Below are 17,144 nucleotides of genomic sequence, written 5' to 3' on the forward strand. Positions count from 1 at the left end.
AGGAAATGGAGAGTTAGACAGTTTAACTTGCTCACAATTAAGTGATGGAACCAATATTTGACTCCAGAGTACCTAAATATCATGTAATGGAATACAGTATAGTTTTTAAGTGACCTGTTCAGTGTTAAATTGTGTATCAGGATTAACAGCCTGATGTTTAGACTGCAAATTCAGTGTTCGTTTCACTAATTCTATTTAGGGAAAAGTGTTGATTTGTAACCATTTTAAATGCAATGACCAATTTTATTCTATTATGTCTTATCAACATGAACTTAAAATCTATCATTATCACTTATACATTTCAAGTGTATCTATTAAGTTAATAATTTTTTAATCCTCTTAAAACCTTGGATGATGAAAATGTCCTGGAATTAATAGTGTTGGTGGTTCACAACCTTGTGAATATATTAAAAATCACTGACTTGTACATTTTTAAAAATTTTTTTCCTTGCTTAAGATTACAGAAAAAAGTTTTAAATTGTTATATTAAAATATAAAGAGACCCAAAAATGATATACACAATAAATTTATAATGAAGTTTTATATTACACCAAATAAATTAATAGGCTTACTGTTTATCACCTCTTCCTTGACCATGAAGAATACCTATGATTGAAGCAACACTATTATTTCGACAGGTTGTATAACCATTGATTAGTTTAGAAATGTAGAATACATGCTCTTGGGGTTTTGTTTGTTTATTTTTGAGGCTTCTAATTCTGTATATTTGCTTTTAAGCAACGAATGTTATCTCGACAAGAAGAACTTAAAGAAAGAGCAAGAGTTCTGCTTGAGCAAGCGAGAAGAGATGCAGCTTTAAAGGCAGGGAATAAGCAGAATACCAACTCAGCCACAGCACTCTGCAACAGGCAGCTAAGTGATGTGAGGATCATTGGTTTAAAAATACTATAAGTTGTTCATTGTAATCATGGGGGTGAGGGTGCTAATTTATTTACCTTTTTGCTAAATTACTTTTCTACATACTTTATATATTGTGGGTATTTGTTACACTTGTTGAGCTTACAAAGTCATACTTGGAGGAGCATGTTGTGATTATTTCTACACAATAGTGTTAGCTATGAGGAAAAGTAAGATCCTGGAATATAATTTCTGCACATACATGAATAATCTATTTTTTCATTAATATACTTTTGTAATTTAGTTGTACTTTGTTTAAGATTGTATTTTTATCTATGGAAGTTAATTTTGTTGAAAATATTAGAATTTAACAATTATGTCTATCACTTATTGCATACCTAGCAAATATTCCAGGTACTATAATGGATGTTTTACATAATTTTTATTTTACTTAACCCATGAAGAAGATTTTCAAGCTACTTTCCAGATAAAAAAAAAAACACCTAAGGCTCATAGATAGGTAAGCAGGATTGCAGAGTCAGTAAATGATGAATCCAGGATTTGAACCTCAGCCTCATCAGACTTCAAAATAAAAATGCTTTTTCCTATCATATACTGCCATCCCTGTTAAATCACATTTTTTATATAGTTTTGTGTAGTGCTTCACAGATAATAATGAACATATAGTAATAGAAGCCCTTAGACTTAGGGGGCCATAAACCTCTTCATGATTCTGAAAACCATGACAACCCTGCCCTACCAGCAAACTCACATATACATAAAACTGCATGTTCTTTTTTTTTTAATTAATATTTTTTAGAGCAGTTTTTGTTTCACAGGAGAATTGAGGGGAAGGTACATATTTCCCATAATCCCCTACACCCACACATGCATAGCCTCCCCATTAACAATATCCTCCACCACAATGACACATTTTTTACAACTGATGAACCTATATTAACGCATAATAATCACCCAAAGTTCATAGTTTACATTATGGCTCACACTTGGGTGTTGTACATTTTATGAATTGGAAAAGCATTTAATGACATGTGCGAGTGCCCCACATTGGGCTGCCAGTTGTGAGTGTCCCCCCCCACGTCTCGCGTGGTTCAGCGTTCGGGCTCTGGAGGAGGCTGCATACAAATGAAAGAGACTAGACAAGAAAGTATAATTTGGGAATATTGGGGGCCAGGTGGGAGCCCAACTCAAGGGGAAGGACTCCACTCCACTCTGGCCTTGCTATCCCTTTTATTCAGATTGTGGGATACACCCATAGCCCTTAGGCAAACAATTCCAATCATAGCCAATAGCAAGAATTTACATAAAACTTAAAGGTGGAAGTTGCTTTAGCTACCATTGTCTCAACTAAACAGTGGGTGGTTGGCTCTGACCTTTCAGAGCTTCAAGGTTGACCAGCCTTCCGGGTTCCTTGTCCACACCTCTCTGCTAGTGAAGGCAATGGGTGGCTTCCAACAGACATGCATCCATTATTAGAGTATAGAGTATTTTCATTTCTCTAAAAATCCTGTGTTCCACATATTCAGCCCTGTCCCCATTCCCAGCCCCTGGCAAACTGATAATTTTACTATTTCCATGATTTTGCCTTTTGCAGAATGTTTTAGTTGTAACCACACAGTATGTAGCCTTTTCTTGTTTTCTTTCACTTAGCAATATGTATTTGAGGTTCTTCCATGTCTTTTCATGGCTTGATAGCTTATTTCTTTTTAGTATTGAATAATATTTCATTGTTTGTACCATGGTTTATCCATTCACCTACTGAAGAACATCTCAGTTGCTTCCAAGTTTTGGCAATTATGAATAAAGGTGCTATAATCATCCACACGTAGGTTTTGTATAGATAAAAGTTTTTAACAACTTGGAATACACACCAGGTAGCACAATTGCTGGATCGTATGGTAAAAGTATGTTTACTTTTGTAAGAAATCACCAAACTGTCTTCCAAAGTGACTACCATTTTTTCATTCCTACCAGTAATGAATGAGAGTTCAACTACACATCCTTGCCAGCATTTAGTGTTATCAGTATTCCAAATGTTGGGCATTCTAATAAATGTGTAGTTGTATCTCAGTGGTTTTTTTGTTCCCCTGCTAACATGTGATGTGGAGTATCTTTTGATATGCTTATTGGCCATCTATACATCTTCATTGGAAGAGGTGTCTCTTAAGGTCATTGGCCTATTTTAAAATAAAGTTTATTTTCTTACTGTTGAGTTCTAATAGTTCATTGTATATTTTGGATAACAGTTTTTTTTTAAATCAGATGTGTCTTTGCATATATTTTCTCCCTATCTGTGGCTTGTTTTCTCATTCTCTCCACATTGTCTTTTGCAAAGCAGAAATGTTTTTAATTTAATGAAATCCAGCTTTACCTTTATGGGTCATGCCTTTGATGTCGTACGTAAAAAGACATCACATAACTCCTGTGTTATCTTCTAGGAATTTTAGAGTTTTGTGTTTTAGATTTAGGTTCACAGTCCATTTTGATAGAGTTTTGTGATGGGTGTAAGATCTGTGTGTAGATTTATATTTTTGCATGTGGATATCCAGTTGTTTCAGCACCAGTTGTTGAAAACTGCCTTTGCTCTATTGTGTTCCTTTTGCTCCTTGATCAAAGGTCAGTTGACTATATTTGTGGGGTTTATTTTTGGGCTTTCTTTTCTATTCCACTGATCTTTCTGTTCTCTTACCATACTGTCTTGATTACTCTAGCTTTGTGGTTAGTTGTTTTTTGTTTTTTGTGGTTTTTTAAAAATACATTTTATTGATTTTTTACAGAGAGGAAGGAAGAGGGATAGAGAATTAGAAACATTGATGAGAGAGAAACATCGATGAGCTGCCTCCTGCACACCCCCTACCGGGGATGTGCCCGCAACCAAGGTACATGCCCTTGACCGGAATCAAACCTGGGACCCTTGAGTCCGCAGGCTGACACTTTATCCACTGAGCCAAACCGGTTTGGGTTGTGGTTAGTTTTGAAGTCAGTAGTGTCAGTCCTCCAACTTTGTTCTTCTCCCTCGGTATTATGTTTGCTCTTCTTGGCCTTTTCCCTCTCTATATAAACTTAGAATCAGTTTGCCAATAGCCACAAAATAACTCTGGATTTTCATTGAGATTGCAATGAATCTATTGATCGAGTTGGAAAAAACTCACATCTTTACAATATTGGGTCTATCTACTCATTAACATAGAATCTCTCTTCATTTGTTTAGTTCTTTTATTTCATTACCAGAGTTCTTCATATTGATCTTGTACTTATTTTGTTAGTTTTATACCTAATCATTTAATTTTGGGGGGTGTAATGTAAACGATGTGTTTTTAATTTCAAATCTCACTTGTTCATTGCTGTCATGTGGGAATGCAATTGTCTTGTATAATAACCTTGTATCCTACAACCTTGCTATAATTGCTTATTAGCTCCAGGAAAGTTTTCTTTATTATTTTTTTCAGTTTCTACATAGACAATCATGTCATCTATGAATAAAGACAGTTTTATTTCTTCTTTCCCATGCATATTTTTTAAAATACCTTTCAGATATCAACTTAATAACCTCTGACCTCAAGAATCATTTTTCAGACTTCAAGTCTTTATACATTAACATGATATAAAATCAGTTTAGTGAGTCACAATAATTATTTTTTAATATAAAGGAATATAATAGAATGGAATAGAAAATATCAGAATTCATCACACATAGTAAGTATAGTATTTTTGTGTGAAATGTTTTAATTCTGTGGATATGTGTGGTTATCACATATATATTTTATATATGTGATTATCACATATATATTTTATATATGTGATATAAAATATATTAACTGTGGGTCATGATAAAAATGTTTGAGAAACACTCATCTAGAGGGCCATTTTTTATAGAAAAAATTTTGTAGCCTTTATGCCAATTTTTTTCATTTACATCATCAATTTGTTGATTCAGACATTTGCCAGACATTAATTGAGTGTCTAAACTGAGTATATTCAGAGTAAGAGAAAGGACTTCCCTCATGGAGTTTATATTTTGGTGGGAAGAGACAGATAATAATAAGTATGTAACTACAGAGTTTGAAAGGATAATTTGCCTAAGTTGAGCTTGAGTGATTTGAGAAGGGGACATTTAAACTAAGATTTGATGGGTGAGAAGGATCATCATCCAAGTGAATAGGCACAGAAAGAATATTCTTTCTAAAAAGAAAGTTATTTTGTTTGTTGATAGCATATATGTGATAAACTTTATTTTAAAATTCTTTCGGGTCTAAAAATATGGAAGACTTACAGGTTTATGTTTTTCGACTATTGATTTAAAACTCAGAATACCTGAGATTCAAACCTTCTGTCTGTCAAGTAGATTTTTAAAAATTACTTTGCCTGTATGCAAAATTTACATATACTAATAATTATCATCTAATGTTTATTGAGCATTGTACTGTGTGTTGGCCAGGGTTCAAGTGTTTTCACATGGGTTTTCTCATTCAGTCTCTACAACAATTGTATAAGTTAACCTTTTGCACTCGGATGTCGAGTGTGACTCGACATGGTTAGCATTAGAATAAAGGAATCGAGAAAAAAGCAAGCGATTGATAAGGGTTAAGTATTATTTTTCCTGTTTTACGGTTGAGAAAACTGCCACACAAATTAATGAATTGCCCATAGTCACACAGCTAATAAGAGAGCCAATAATTAAACCTAAACAATTTGACTTCAGAGATTATATTTTAAAAGCATCGTGCTATATTTATTTATTTTTCTGATATCCTTGTAAAGTAGGACTACAAATTGTTTTTTATCATTGTAGAGATAAAGAAAGTGAGTTAGGAAAGAGTGTTTAAATTTACCTGGGGTTGCAGACAATGGCAAACTAGGTTTAGAATTCAAATATCCTAACTTTTAAAGGTATTTATTTTTTTATTCAGTTTGTTTACTTATTTACTACTTCACACTTTCAAAAAAATATTTTATTGGTCATCTATTCCATTTAAATCATTAATAATTTTACTTAAAGTTTTTATTTACCAAGTAAAACTTCAACTTTTAGCTAAATTATATTAGTGTGAATTCAACATCAGCAGTTTATTGCTAAAATATCTCTAGTTCTATGTCTGTGACATCTTACTATTTCTAAAATATATATCTAGGATGTTAAGAAACATGATGCTGGTGAAGTGTTATTGACTTAGATACTCTTTTATACTACTGGTAACATGTAACTTACACACCTTTCTGGAAAGTAACTAGACTTAATCAATAAATGCTCATTTTCTTTTACCTAATAATTTTTTAACAAAGATCAATATGTAGGTTTTCATCATAATGTTATTTGTAATAGCAAAAATTACAAAATAGTAGTTTCTCAAAATGGGGAAATGATTAAATGAATTATAACAAAAGCATATATACTTATTATGTAAGAATTAAAATTATTCAATAATGTTTTGAAAGAATATTGAAAGGATGTAGGAAAATGCTCACAATGTCATTTTGTACTAAGCAAAATATAAAATATAGTATCTGGCATATGAACTCCATTTTGAAATAATAAAGACTGTTTTCATATATGCATTAAAAAGGATAAGAAGGAAAACATCTTAAAAATATTAACAATATTTATTCCTAAGAGATAGTATAGCAAGTGGCTTGTCTTTTTTTAACAAATGGCTTATTAAAAAGTTTTTTCCCCTTTTTCTTTCTGTTTTGAAAATATGACACATTAAGACAAGTATTTTAGACTAGGAAAATTTTTGTTAGCCAAAAAAGGTATTTTTTACTAGATTATTATTTATTTATTTTTAGCATACCCAAGCAAACTTGACCATTTACGCTAGTATTATCTTTCAGTATCTCTAAAGCAGCAGTTGCCAACTGGTGGTCTGCGGACCACTGGTGGTCCATGAGGTCCAAAAGGCTGGCAACCACTGCTCTAAAGGGTGTGTGTGTGTGTGTGTGTGTGTGTGTGTGTGTGTGTGTGTGTTTTAAGGAGAGAGGACCAGAAAAAAGCTCCACGCTTATAGTTGATGTTAGTTTGTACCTTGGTGTGAAATAAATGGCAGTGTCCATAATAGCAGTCCCATTCACATTAAGGCATGAGATCACCAATGACTGTTGTTTGAGATTCATGAATAGTAATCATGGTATCTCACAAAATATCTCATAGCTCCTTTGACTGCGATGAAGTTACTTGGGTTGGTTGTCATATTCTTGCAGTAGTTGTTATAGTTGTTTTTTACAGCGAGAACATGCCAGGCTGGTTACTTTGTTGGATTTGTTTTCCACTTACCCAAAGTTGTATCTTATTACTTATAAAACTTTGCTTTAAATAGCCCCAAAGATGTTTTCTCTACCCTTCCTCTTTCAAGTTATCTTTTGCTACATAAAAAAGCACTGCAAACCTTATTGGCATGAAAGAACCATTTTATTACAGTCATAGATTCTGTGAGTTAGGCATTAGGATAGGACAGTGGTCAGCAAACTGTGGCTCACAAGCCACATGCGGCTATTTGGCCCCTTGAGTGTGGCTCTTCCACAAAATACCACGTGCGGGCACGTAGGTACAGTGCGATTGAAACTTCGTGGCTCATGCGCAGAAGCCGGTTTTCGGCTCTCAAAAGAAATTTCAATCGTTGTACTGTTGATATTTGACTCTGTTGACTAATGAGTTTGCCGACCACTGGGATAGGACAGTAGGAATGGATTATTTCTGTTGCATGATGTATGGGCTGGTTTTCAGCTAGGACCTCTGCTGGACTGTCAGTTGGGACACCTACCTGTGGCCTTTCCATATGGTCTCTCCACTTGGGCTAGTTTGGGCTTCCTCATAGCATGGTGACTGGGTTTAAGAGCAAGTGTCCAAGAGAGTAAGGTGAATGAATGTGCATGGCTTTGTTATGATCTAGCTTTAAATGTCATGTAACAGCACTTTTGTCCTACTGTTGGCCCAAACAGATACAAAGCTCCACCCAGGCTTAAGAAGCAGAGTTATGAACTGTATCACTCCATGGGAGGAGCATCAAAGTTACATTGTAAGAAGAGCAGGTGGCATGGGAGATATTGTTGCAACCTCTTTCAGTTACAGTTTAGGCTCAATTTAAAAGCTCTTTCTTCTTTAGATAGGTCAAGCCCTATATAGATGTTCATTGCTGATATATAGTAATGTAATTATCTTGTATAATAAGACAATTGCATCAGTTTCTTCAACTAATACATTCTAGGATTGTTGCTCTAGTTTTGACATGATACTCTGTGGCTTTTGGCTAATATTGAAATGATTTAAGGAATGATTTAAAAAAGAATGTAAAATGTCAGATAAGTCCAGTTTCATAAATACAGAAAAGACCATACCATTTTTTTTTCCTGAATTTTAGTTTAGTGTGTAACTTGATACCTTTTTGAAGAACATAGTACTTTTCTTAATTTGATCATTTCTTTATAATTTCTAGGTAGCTCTCTCATATATATACATTGAATTATTTAGCAGTATTGTACATATTTTGGAAAAGTAGTATGGCCAACTTGGCTGACTAAAGAAAAAGGGGCACTTTGGAGCAATTGAATGTGAACTACATGATACTAAAACTAGAAATTACTTAATCTCTTTAAGTCTTTTTTCCATTTTTAAAATGGAGGCAAATTTTTTTTTTTCCTGTGTGACATTCAAATTAATAAGTGTCCACTATGAAGGAGGTAAAGGAACCATGACTAATGCCATCCCTACTTCAGTGTTAGCATCCTTTTCACTCTGGAGAAATCAAGACTTACGGTAAATAAAAGGCAGGTCTAACTAAAAAAAAATAAGCTGGCATCTAATTTAGTGAACTGATTGCTACTATTTCACTTGCTTATGTTCTTTAATCTGTACCTTCATTTACCATGCTTTTATTTTTAAATTTACTGTAAATTACCTTGCCCTTCATAAGATATGCTATGGTTCTGAGAGTCAAGTTGTGGACGGGGAGAGATATATCTGCAGCTAACCACTGCTTTTTATGTTCTTAGTTTAACTGAGAATTCCAGTGAGCTTAAAAAAAAAAGTTGGGCCCTAACTAGTTTTGCTCAGTGAATAGAGCGTTGGCCTGCGGACTGAAAAGTCCCAGGTTCGATTCCGGTCAAGGGCATGTACCTTAATTGCGGGCACATCCCCAGTAGGTGTGCAGGAGGCAGCTGATCGATGTTTCTCTTTCATCGATGTTTCTAGCTCTCTATCCCTCTCCCTTCCTCTCTGTAAAAAATCAATAAAATATATATTTTTTAAAAAGTTGGTACCCAGGAGTGACCTTAAGTCTTGACTAAATGAGACACTGATCTTAAATCTTCAATAGTTTACTGGAGAGTTTATTATTATTATTTACTCCTTAAGAGACCACAGATTTATAACCTGATACATACCAATAAGAATGAGTAGAGCTATTTTACTCATTGATGTTGCATATAGGACATGGGACAATATCCAGCACTCAGTATAGGTTACTTTTTTTTTTTTTTTTTTGAGACTTTTTTACCTGGTTCTAGGCTGAAAGTGAGAACTTACAGAGAATTTGGAGAAGTGTTAAAGGATTGAAAAAAAGATCTACTTATAAGGAAAGATGGGCATATAAAATATAAAGAAGAGAAAACTGGGAAATAGCTTAAATACTAATTTGAGTATATGATGGCTCAAAAACTTTTTGGCAACTTCTGCCAAGAGAATAAACTTTCCAAATACTCAACATGGCCTCATGCAAGGTTATTACACACCCTAGCCCCCCACACCTTCTAACTTCCTTCATCTCTCTGATTTTTCACTTTACAGTCCCACTCAAGTAAGTTGCTTGCAGAGAAAATGTGATATACTCTTTGTTCCTACGCAAGTATTTGCTGTTCTCTCCCTAAAATGCCCTTCTTCCCTTCTTAGCTTCCACTGAAATATCACTTCTTCTTCGAGCACCTTTGTCATGGTCCTAGCAGTAAAGTTTATTTCCTTTCCTGTATCATTTTCTAATATGTTGTGTATATCTCTTTTGTCACATTATCCTATATAATAATCTGATTACACACCTCTTTCTCCCACTCACCTATGAGCTGAATACCAAGAAGTATCCTCAGCACCAAGTATTAAGTAAATGTTCAATGAATAAATGGAGGGAACAGTTTCAACTTAAAAAAAATGAGCCTAAACATGAAAATTTGGGTTGCTGAAAGGAGTGTCTTGGTGGTAAAGTTTTTTAAACATAAATAAAATGTCTCTCTGAAGGTCTTTATGATTTTTTTTTTTTAATCCTCACCTGAGGACATGCTTAGAGAGAAGAAAGGGGAAGGGATGGAGAAACATTGATGTGTGAGAGAAGCATTGGTTGGTTGCCTTCTGTACATGCCCCAACAAGGGATCAAACCTGCAACCCAGGTATGTGCCCTGATCAGGAATCGAACCAGCAACCTTTCGTACACAGGACATTGCTCAACTAACTCAGCCACACCGGCCCAGCTCTGAAAGTCTTCAAAGCAGAATTAATTATTACTAGGCAGAGGAAGTTAGTGTCCATCTCCTTTTCTTGAGTCAGTTACAGATATGACATTTGACACTTTGGGATTTAAGGCCCCTCTGTGTCATCCTTGTCTTCCTATTCTTGAAGAAAATTAGTAAAATGTACATTATGATACTTTTCTTTGTTGCTAATATATGTGCACACCAAAATCCTTAGGCACACCTGCTTTTCCCATATTCTGGGACCTCAGCTCCCAATTCTGCTTTGAATGACACCACTCTACCAAACATTTCCTCTGATATAAATTAGAATAGCTTTAGGCTGGAAGGCTAGGAAAACTAAGTTTCCAAGACCTTGAAAACAACTCTTGGTAATTTTACCTGATAGGTCTTTATGTACAGACTCTACTTAAGTTATTCTCAAGAAAGTTATGAACTATAATTTCTCTTGAAAGGCAGTTTACAGATACAGATACTATAAACCTTTTTAATTTCTTAATTTTTATCAAGACTGTCACATTGTATGTTTTAATGAGAACTTGCTACAAGTTTATACTGCATTTAGATTTTTTTAGGGAAAGTAGTTTACATGACTCATTTGTATCTGTGTGCCTTTAGGTGTTCATTTAACCTATTTCAGGTGTTTCCTGAAATTATTTTTCTATAGGAGACTTTGCATTGCTCTGAATTAATATTTCTTTGTTTCTTATTTCAATTGCTCTGTGATGGTTTTCATGTTACATTTACTAATGTAAATTTTAGATGTGATATTTTGTTCATTGTTTTCCACATTTTTTCAAAGTACAGTTCAGGAGTTTGGCAAGTTCAACAGTCTAGCCATTATATAATCCAAAGGAGCCTCCTTGATTATATAATACTATTGGTGCACGAAATTCATGCACATTAAAAGGGAAATATTTTAATATTGCTATTTGCCCTTTCTCTATAATAGAAGTGTCAGAGATGAAAGAAAATTAGTAAAATGTACATGAAAATAATATATAACTTTATCACCTGAGAGGACACAGCGTCAAGTTCTGCTGGCGCTGTGAGACCCAGAGTCAAGTCCTGAGTTTCAGGTATCCGGCTCCCTCCTGTCAGAGCCTGGTCCGGCGCCCACGGGGACACAGCATCAAGTCCCACCAGCGCCACGAGACCCAGAGTCAAAACCCCACCGACCCGCGCGCACCTCGCTGAGCATGCAACCCTGCCCACCTGCACACGCCTTGAAATCATGCGAGACCCAGACCCACCGGCACCCGTGGGTATGCAGCATCAAGCCCCAACCGGCACTCACGGGGACACAGCATCAAGCCCCTGCTGGCACCCGCGGGGATGTAGCATCAAGTCCTTGCAGGCACCCACGGGGACGCAGCGTCAAGTCCCCGCCCACCCACGCATGCCTCGTCGCACACATAGCCCCACCTACCCACTTGCGCCTGCCACGCACACAGCCTCCTGGTGATTGGTCATTACGGCATGAGGGCATCAGTCCTGCTACCCACAGCCCTTGGAATTGTTAGTACATTTGTAAAGCACTTTGAACCTATCAGAAGAATAATGGCATATACGTTTAATTATTACTTTGATGTTTTTAAGAAAGAATAAAATCTATTTTATAAATAGAAATTCTAAAACAGGAATTGGGATGACTTTTTTCAATCTAATTGGTCTGATCACTTAACAATCAATAAATTTATAAATGTTGTGTTTAGTTTTTTCAGCTGTAAATGATGTAGCACTAGAGGCCCGGTGCACGAAATTCATGCATGGGGGGAGGGGGGATGTCCCTCAGCCCAGCCTACAACTTTTCCAATCTGGGACCCCTCGAGGGATGTCCAACTGCCCGTTTAGGCCTGATCCCGGTAGGATTGGGCCTAAACGGGCAGTCGGACATCCCTCTCACAATCCAGGACTGCTGGCTCCCAACTGCTCACCTGCCTTCCTTCCTGATTGCCCCTAACTGCTTCTGCCTGTCAGCCTGATTGATGCCTAACTGCTCCCCTGCCAGCCTGATTGCCCCTAACTGCCCTCCCCTGCAGGCCTGGTAACCCCTAACTGCCCTCCCCTGCAGGCCTGGGTTCCCCCAAACTGCCCTTCCCTGCAGGCCTGGTCGCCCCCAACTTTCCTCCTCTGCCGGCCTGGTCACCCCTAACTGCCCTCTCCTGCAGTCTTGATCGCCCCCAACTGCCCTCCCTTGCAGGCCTGTTCCCTCCCAAATGCCCTCCCCTGCTGGCCTGATCACCCACAACTGCCCTCCCTTTCAGGTTTGGTCCCTCCAACTGCCCTCCCCTGCTGGCCATCTTGTGGCGGCCATCTGGTGTCCACATGGGGTCAGCCATCTTTGACCACATGGGGGCAGCCATCTTGTTTGTTGGAGTGATAGTCAATTTGCATATTACTGTTTTATTAGATAGGATAAAGGCCTGATGCACGGGTGGGGGCTGGCTGGTTTGCCCTGAAGAGTGTCCTGGATCAGGGTGGGGGCTCCCTTGGGGCGTGGGGCAGCCTGGGCGAGGGGCCTGTGGTGGTTTGCAAGCTGGCCATGCCCTCTGGCAACCCAAGTGGAGGCCCTGGTATCTGGGATTTATTTATCTTCTATAATTGAAACTTTGTAGCCTTGAGCGGAAGCCAGGACCTGCCAGAGCGGGCGGGAAGCTTGGCTTCCTCCATTGCTGGGGAAACCCAAGCCTGCTGCTCGCTCCGTGGCCTCAGCCATCTTGGTTGGGTTAATTTGCATACTTGCTCCTGATTGACTGATAGGCGTGGCTTGTGGGCATAGCGGAGATACAGTCAATTTGCATGTTTCTCTTTTATTAGTGTAGATAGGAATATTTGCAGGTAGTTTTTAAACACTTGGAAGCTTTTTAGGAAGCTTAGAAGCTTTTTTATTTTTTTAATAAATCTTTATTGTTCAGATTATTACAATTGTTTCTCCTTTTTTCCCCCCCATATCTCCTCACCACCCGGTTCCCACCCCCCTCTGCCCTTACCTCCCCCCCATTGGTCCTTATCCATAGGTGTATATTTTTGTCCAGTCTCTTCCCGTACCCCCCACACAGACACCCCTTTCCCCCTGAGAATTATCAATCCACTCCCATTCTATGCCTCTGATTCTATTATGTTCACCAGTTTATTCTGTTCCTCAGATTTTTAATTCACTTGATTTTTATGATCACTTGTTGATAGATATGTATTTGTTGTTCAGAATTTTTATCTTTACTTTTTTCTTCTTTTTCCTCTTTTAAAGAATACCTTTCAGCATTTCATATAATACTGGTTTGGTGGTGATGAACTCCTTTAGCTTTTTCTTATCTGTGAAGCTCTTTATCTGCCCTTCAATTCTGAATGATAACTTTGCTGGGTAGAGTAGTCTTGGTTGTAGGTTCTTGCTATTCATCACTTTGAATATTTCTTGCCATTCCCGTCTGGCCTGCATAGTTTCTGTTGAGAAATCAGCTGGCAGTCATATGGGTGCTCCCTTGTAGGTAACTAACTGTTTTTCTCTTGCTGCTTGTAAGATTCTCTCTTTGTCTTTTGCCCTTGGCATTTTAAGTATGATGTGTCTTGGTGTGGTCCTCTTTGGATTCCTCTTGTTTGGGGTTCTGTGCGCTTCCTGAACTTGTAAGTCTATTTCTTTCAGCAGGTGGGGGAAGTTTTCTGTCATTATTTCTTCAAATAGGTTTTCAGTATCTTGCTCTCTCTCTTCTTCTGGCACCCCAAAAATTCGGATATTGGTACGCTTAAAGCCATCCCAGAGGCTCCGTACGCTATCCTCACACTTTTGGATTCTTCTTTCTTTCCGCCTCTCTGGTTAGGTGTTTTTTTCTTCCTCATATTACAGATCTTTGGTTTGACTCTTCGGGTACGGAGGTCTACAGTTGAGTGTCTGTATATTCTTTATTTCAGACAGTGTATGCATAATTTCTGACTGGTCCTTTTCCATATTTTTGGTATTCTCATTAAGGTCCTTGAAGGTCTATTCAAGTTTCTCAGCGGTTTTTAGAAGATTCTTGAGTAACCTTATAAATGTGGTTCTGAACACTGTGTTGTCCATTAGTTTGCTTTCCTCCATCTCTCCTACTCGTGACATACTTCGGTGTCTCCGCATTTTGGCTGCCTCCCTGTGTTGATGGAGTGGCTTTGTGTGGTCAGTGACCTATAGGGGCCGGTAGCTCAGCTTCCCCAATCACTCTAGGTGGTCGCTCTTGGTACACCCCTTTGTGGGCTGAGTGGGAAGTCTTGGTGTAGTTAAAAGCCTTGATTGCTGTTGGTACACTGGGAGGAATTGACCTCCAGGCCAATTGGCTGTGAGGACCTGCTGTGTCTATAACGGAAGAATTGCTGTGTTGGAGACACAGTAGGGCTTTGGTGCTCACTGAGTCTGCCTCTTGAATGTGTCCCTTATGAGAGTGGTTGAAATCTGGTGTCATCCACACCGACCACTAGATACCCTAGTGTCTGGATCTCCAATGGGGTGCAGGTCTGAGGCCTCCCAGCAGGAGCTACAGCAAGAGCTACAGTTTTCTCCTCTTTGCTTGGGCAGTTTTGGAGCAGTCTGACTGGAGCTGCAGTTAATTTGGTTGAGCTGCCACAGAACAGGCCATTTATATGTAAAGGCCGCTGTGTGGAGCCTGGGCGGGTTTGTAGAATGTGCGGGGCGGGATCTCAGGGCGGGGTGGGGTCTCAGGGCGTCACTAGGCTGGGGCATGGCCAACGGCCATGGCTGCCTTCAGCCGTCTCTGCCTTTCCGTGTTTCCAAGTCCCCGTGTCCCGCACTCCAATGCAGCAAACCCTGATTGCTGGGCGCACCTCTGCAGAAAAGTCACTCTCACTCTCCGACCGATGGCCGAGAGTCCAGCTTCTCCCCGTAGGCGTCTGGGTCCCCCGCGTGTCCCCAGAAACTGGAGTTCAGAGTGATCGGGAGTTTGTCTCCCTTTGGTTTGAAGAAAAGCCGCAGCGCCCAGTCGCCCGCCGCCAGCCCGCTTCGCGCACGCCTCCGTACCTCAGCTCTCCAGCGTTTGCGCTCCCTTCTCTTCTTAGTTGTAAATCTACCACTCAGCCAGCTTTCCCATGGTTCTGGGTGGTAGACGTTTTGTTCTTTAGTTGTATTTTTGAAATTGTTGTGCGAGGCGGCAGTTCAGTTGTTTAACTTTGCCGCCATCTTGGTTCCTCCTCCTTAGAAGCTTTTTTAAAAGAAATAATTACAATGTTGTTATAAAACATGAAGTTTTTTGCATGATATTTAATCTGCAAGCATAGTGAATGACCCCTTACAATCAATTGGCATAGGAGCCCATTCTTACTTAGCAAGATCAAACCGCAAGTTAGCAACAAGTCAGTAGATCTTCAGAGATTTGCAGGAATATTTAAATCCTCTGCAGAAAACTGTCTATTTGGAATTTCAGTTTGATCAGACTTTAAGTTAACTGCAAAGACCAGTAATCAAAAAAGATGGCAGTGACTTTTTTCACTGGTCTTTGGTAATGAATCCAAATGGCTTATTTGGTAAGAACCAAGAGAATTCAAGCTGCTCTTTTTGCAAATTAAGTCTTCAACAGGTATTTTGTTGCTATGAAGGGGTGGAACATCAATCTTGTACTTTTGATGTTAATTGGAAAATATTGATTTAAATGGAACTAGTCTGTCATGCTGGTAATTGTAGCAGGTTTAGATAAGATCACTAGGTTTCTTCCAGATTATAAAAGAAGCAGTTACTATCCCATTGGTAAAAAATACTAAACATTATTTTAGTAATCCCTGATAGATAGAAACTTATCCCATAATTTTAATAAATATATGTGCCCTATGTCTGTATCATCATAAAAAGGTATATGATGTAAGATTATACTTATATGTTTATGAATAATGGCTGTGTTATATTTAAATGACTAATATCTAGGAATCAATCTTTAAAATTGAGGTCAAGCTAAAATTTTTACTTTTTTAACTGCACATATTTTCAGTTCTATTACTAGAAAGAAGGAGGTTAACTTTGCACTTGTAATTTCAAAAGAACATCAGTTATTTAAAAAATCTAAAATCTTTAATAGCATGTAGAATAAGATTTTGTCTTATTTAGGGATTTTTATTATCTATATGAGCTGGAATATCTATCTATACACAGGACACTGACATGAAAATATATTCCTTATTTCTTACTCCAACACAATTGACAGAAGATTTAATGTACCATAATCCGTTTCAGACCAGTAAGACACTTTAAATGTATAGTTAATCTTTTTTATAGTTGTATTTATAGGAGAAGAATGCTGGTGTATTTCTATGCTCGGCATAAATGCCTCTGTACAAGGCAGAGGTTTTTATTCATTATTATTTAAATAATAGTTTATCTATTATGTCTAAATTTAAGTTGATTTGAAGTCTGCTATCCTAACAATGGCTACTAGACTTCTTAGAAAACATATTGTTAGCTTGCTAGCATATCTTCAAAGTCACACAAAACACCATCATTGTTAGGGGGAAAAAACTCAGCATCTTTTCTATTATATGGCCACAAACCCCTAGCCTCAAAAGTCTTATTTATTTGAGATTGCCATGAATGCATGAAGCTAGGGCTAGGTGTCTTAGCATCAGGAGCACTTCTTTTATGTGACTATTCATGGCCATAGACATTTTCCGTATGGCTGTTCAGTAGAGTATTGAACATCCCAGGATAATATCACCATTACTAAGAGCTATATTTTATATGCCTATTCTGTTTTTGCTCAGCATGCACAAGGGTAGAGTTTAAATCTTTATTCATTTCATTTTTTAATGTTGCTTTTGTTCTTCTTATCATGTTCTGGCTTTC

At 37.8% G+C, this 17,144-nt stretch overlaps 1 protein-coding gene across 8 annotated transcripts in view; it reads left to right on the top strand.

Moving 5' to 3' along the window:
• Window positions 1–17,144, top strand: part of EHBP1 (EH domain binding protein 1) — a 442,179-nt gene that overhangs the window by 347,308 nt on the left and 77,727 nt on the right. For all 8 annotated transcript variants that reach the window (XM_054728303.1, XM_054728309.1, XM_054728302.1 and 5 more), the window contains one exon: window positions 739–882. In XM_054728303.1, coding sequence (XP_054584278.1) covers window positions 739–882 — 144 coding nt within the window. The remainder of the gene's footprint in view (window positions 1–738; window positions 883–17,144) is intronic.

The sequence above is a fragment of the Eptesicus fuscus genome, chromosome 16 (genome assembly GCF_027574615.1).
Source record: "Eptesicus fuscus isolate TK198812 chromosome 16, DD_ASM_mEF_20220401, whole genome shotgun sequence".
NCBI lineage: Eukaryota > Metazoa > Chordata > Mammalia > Chiroptera > Vespertilionidae > Eptesicus > Eptesicus fuscus.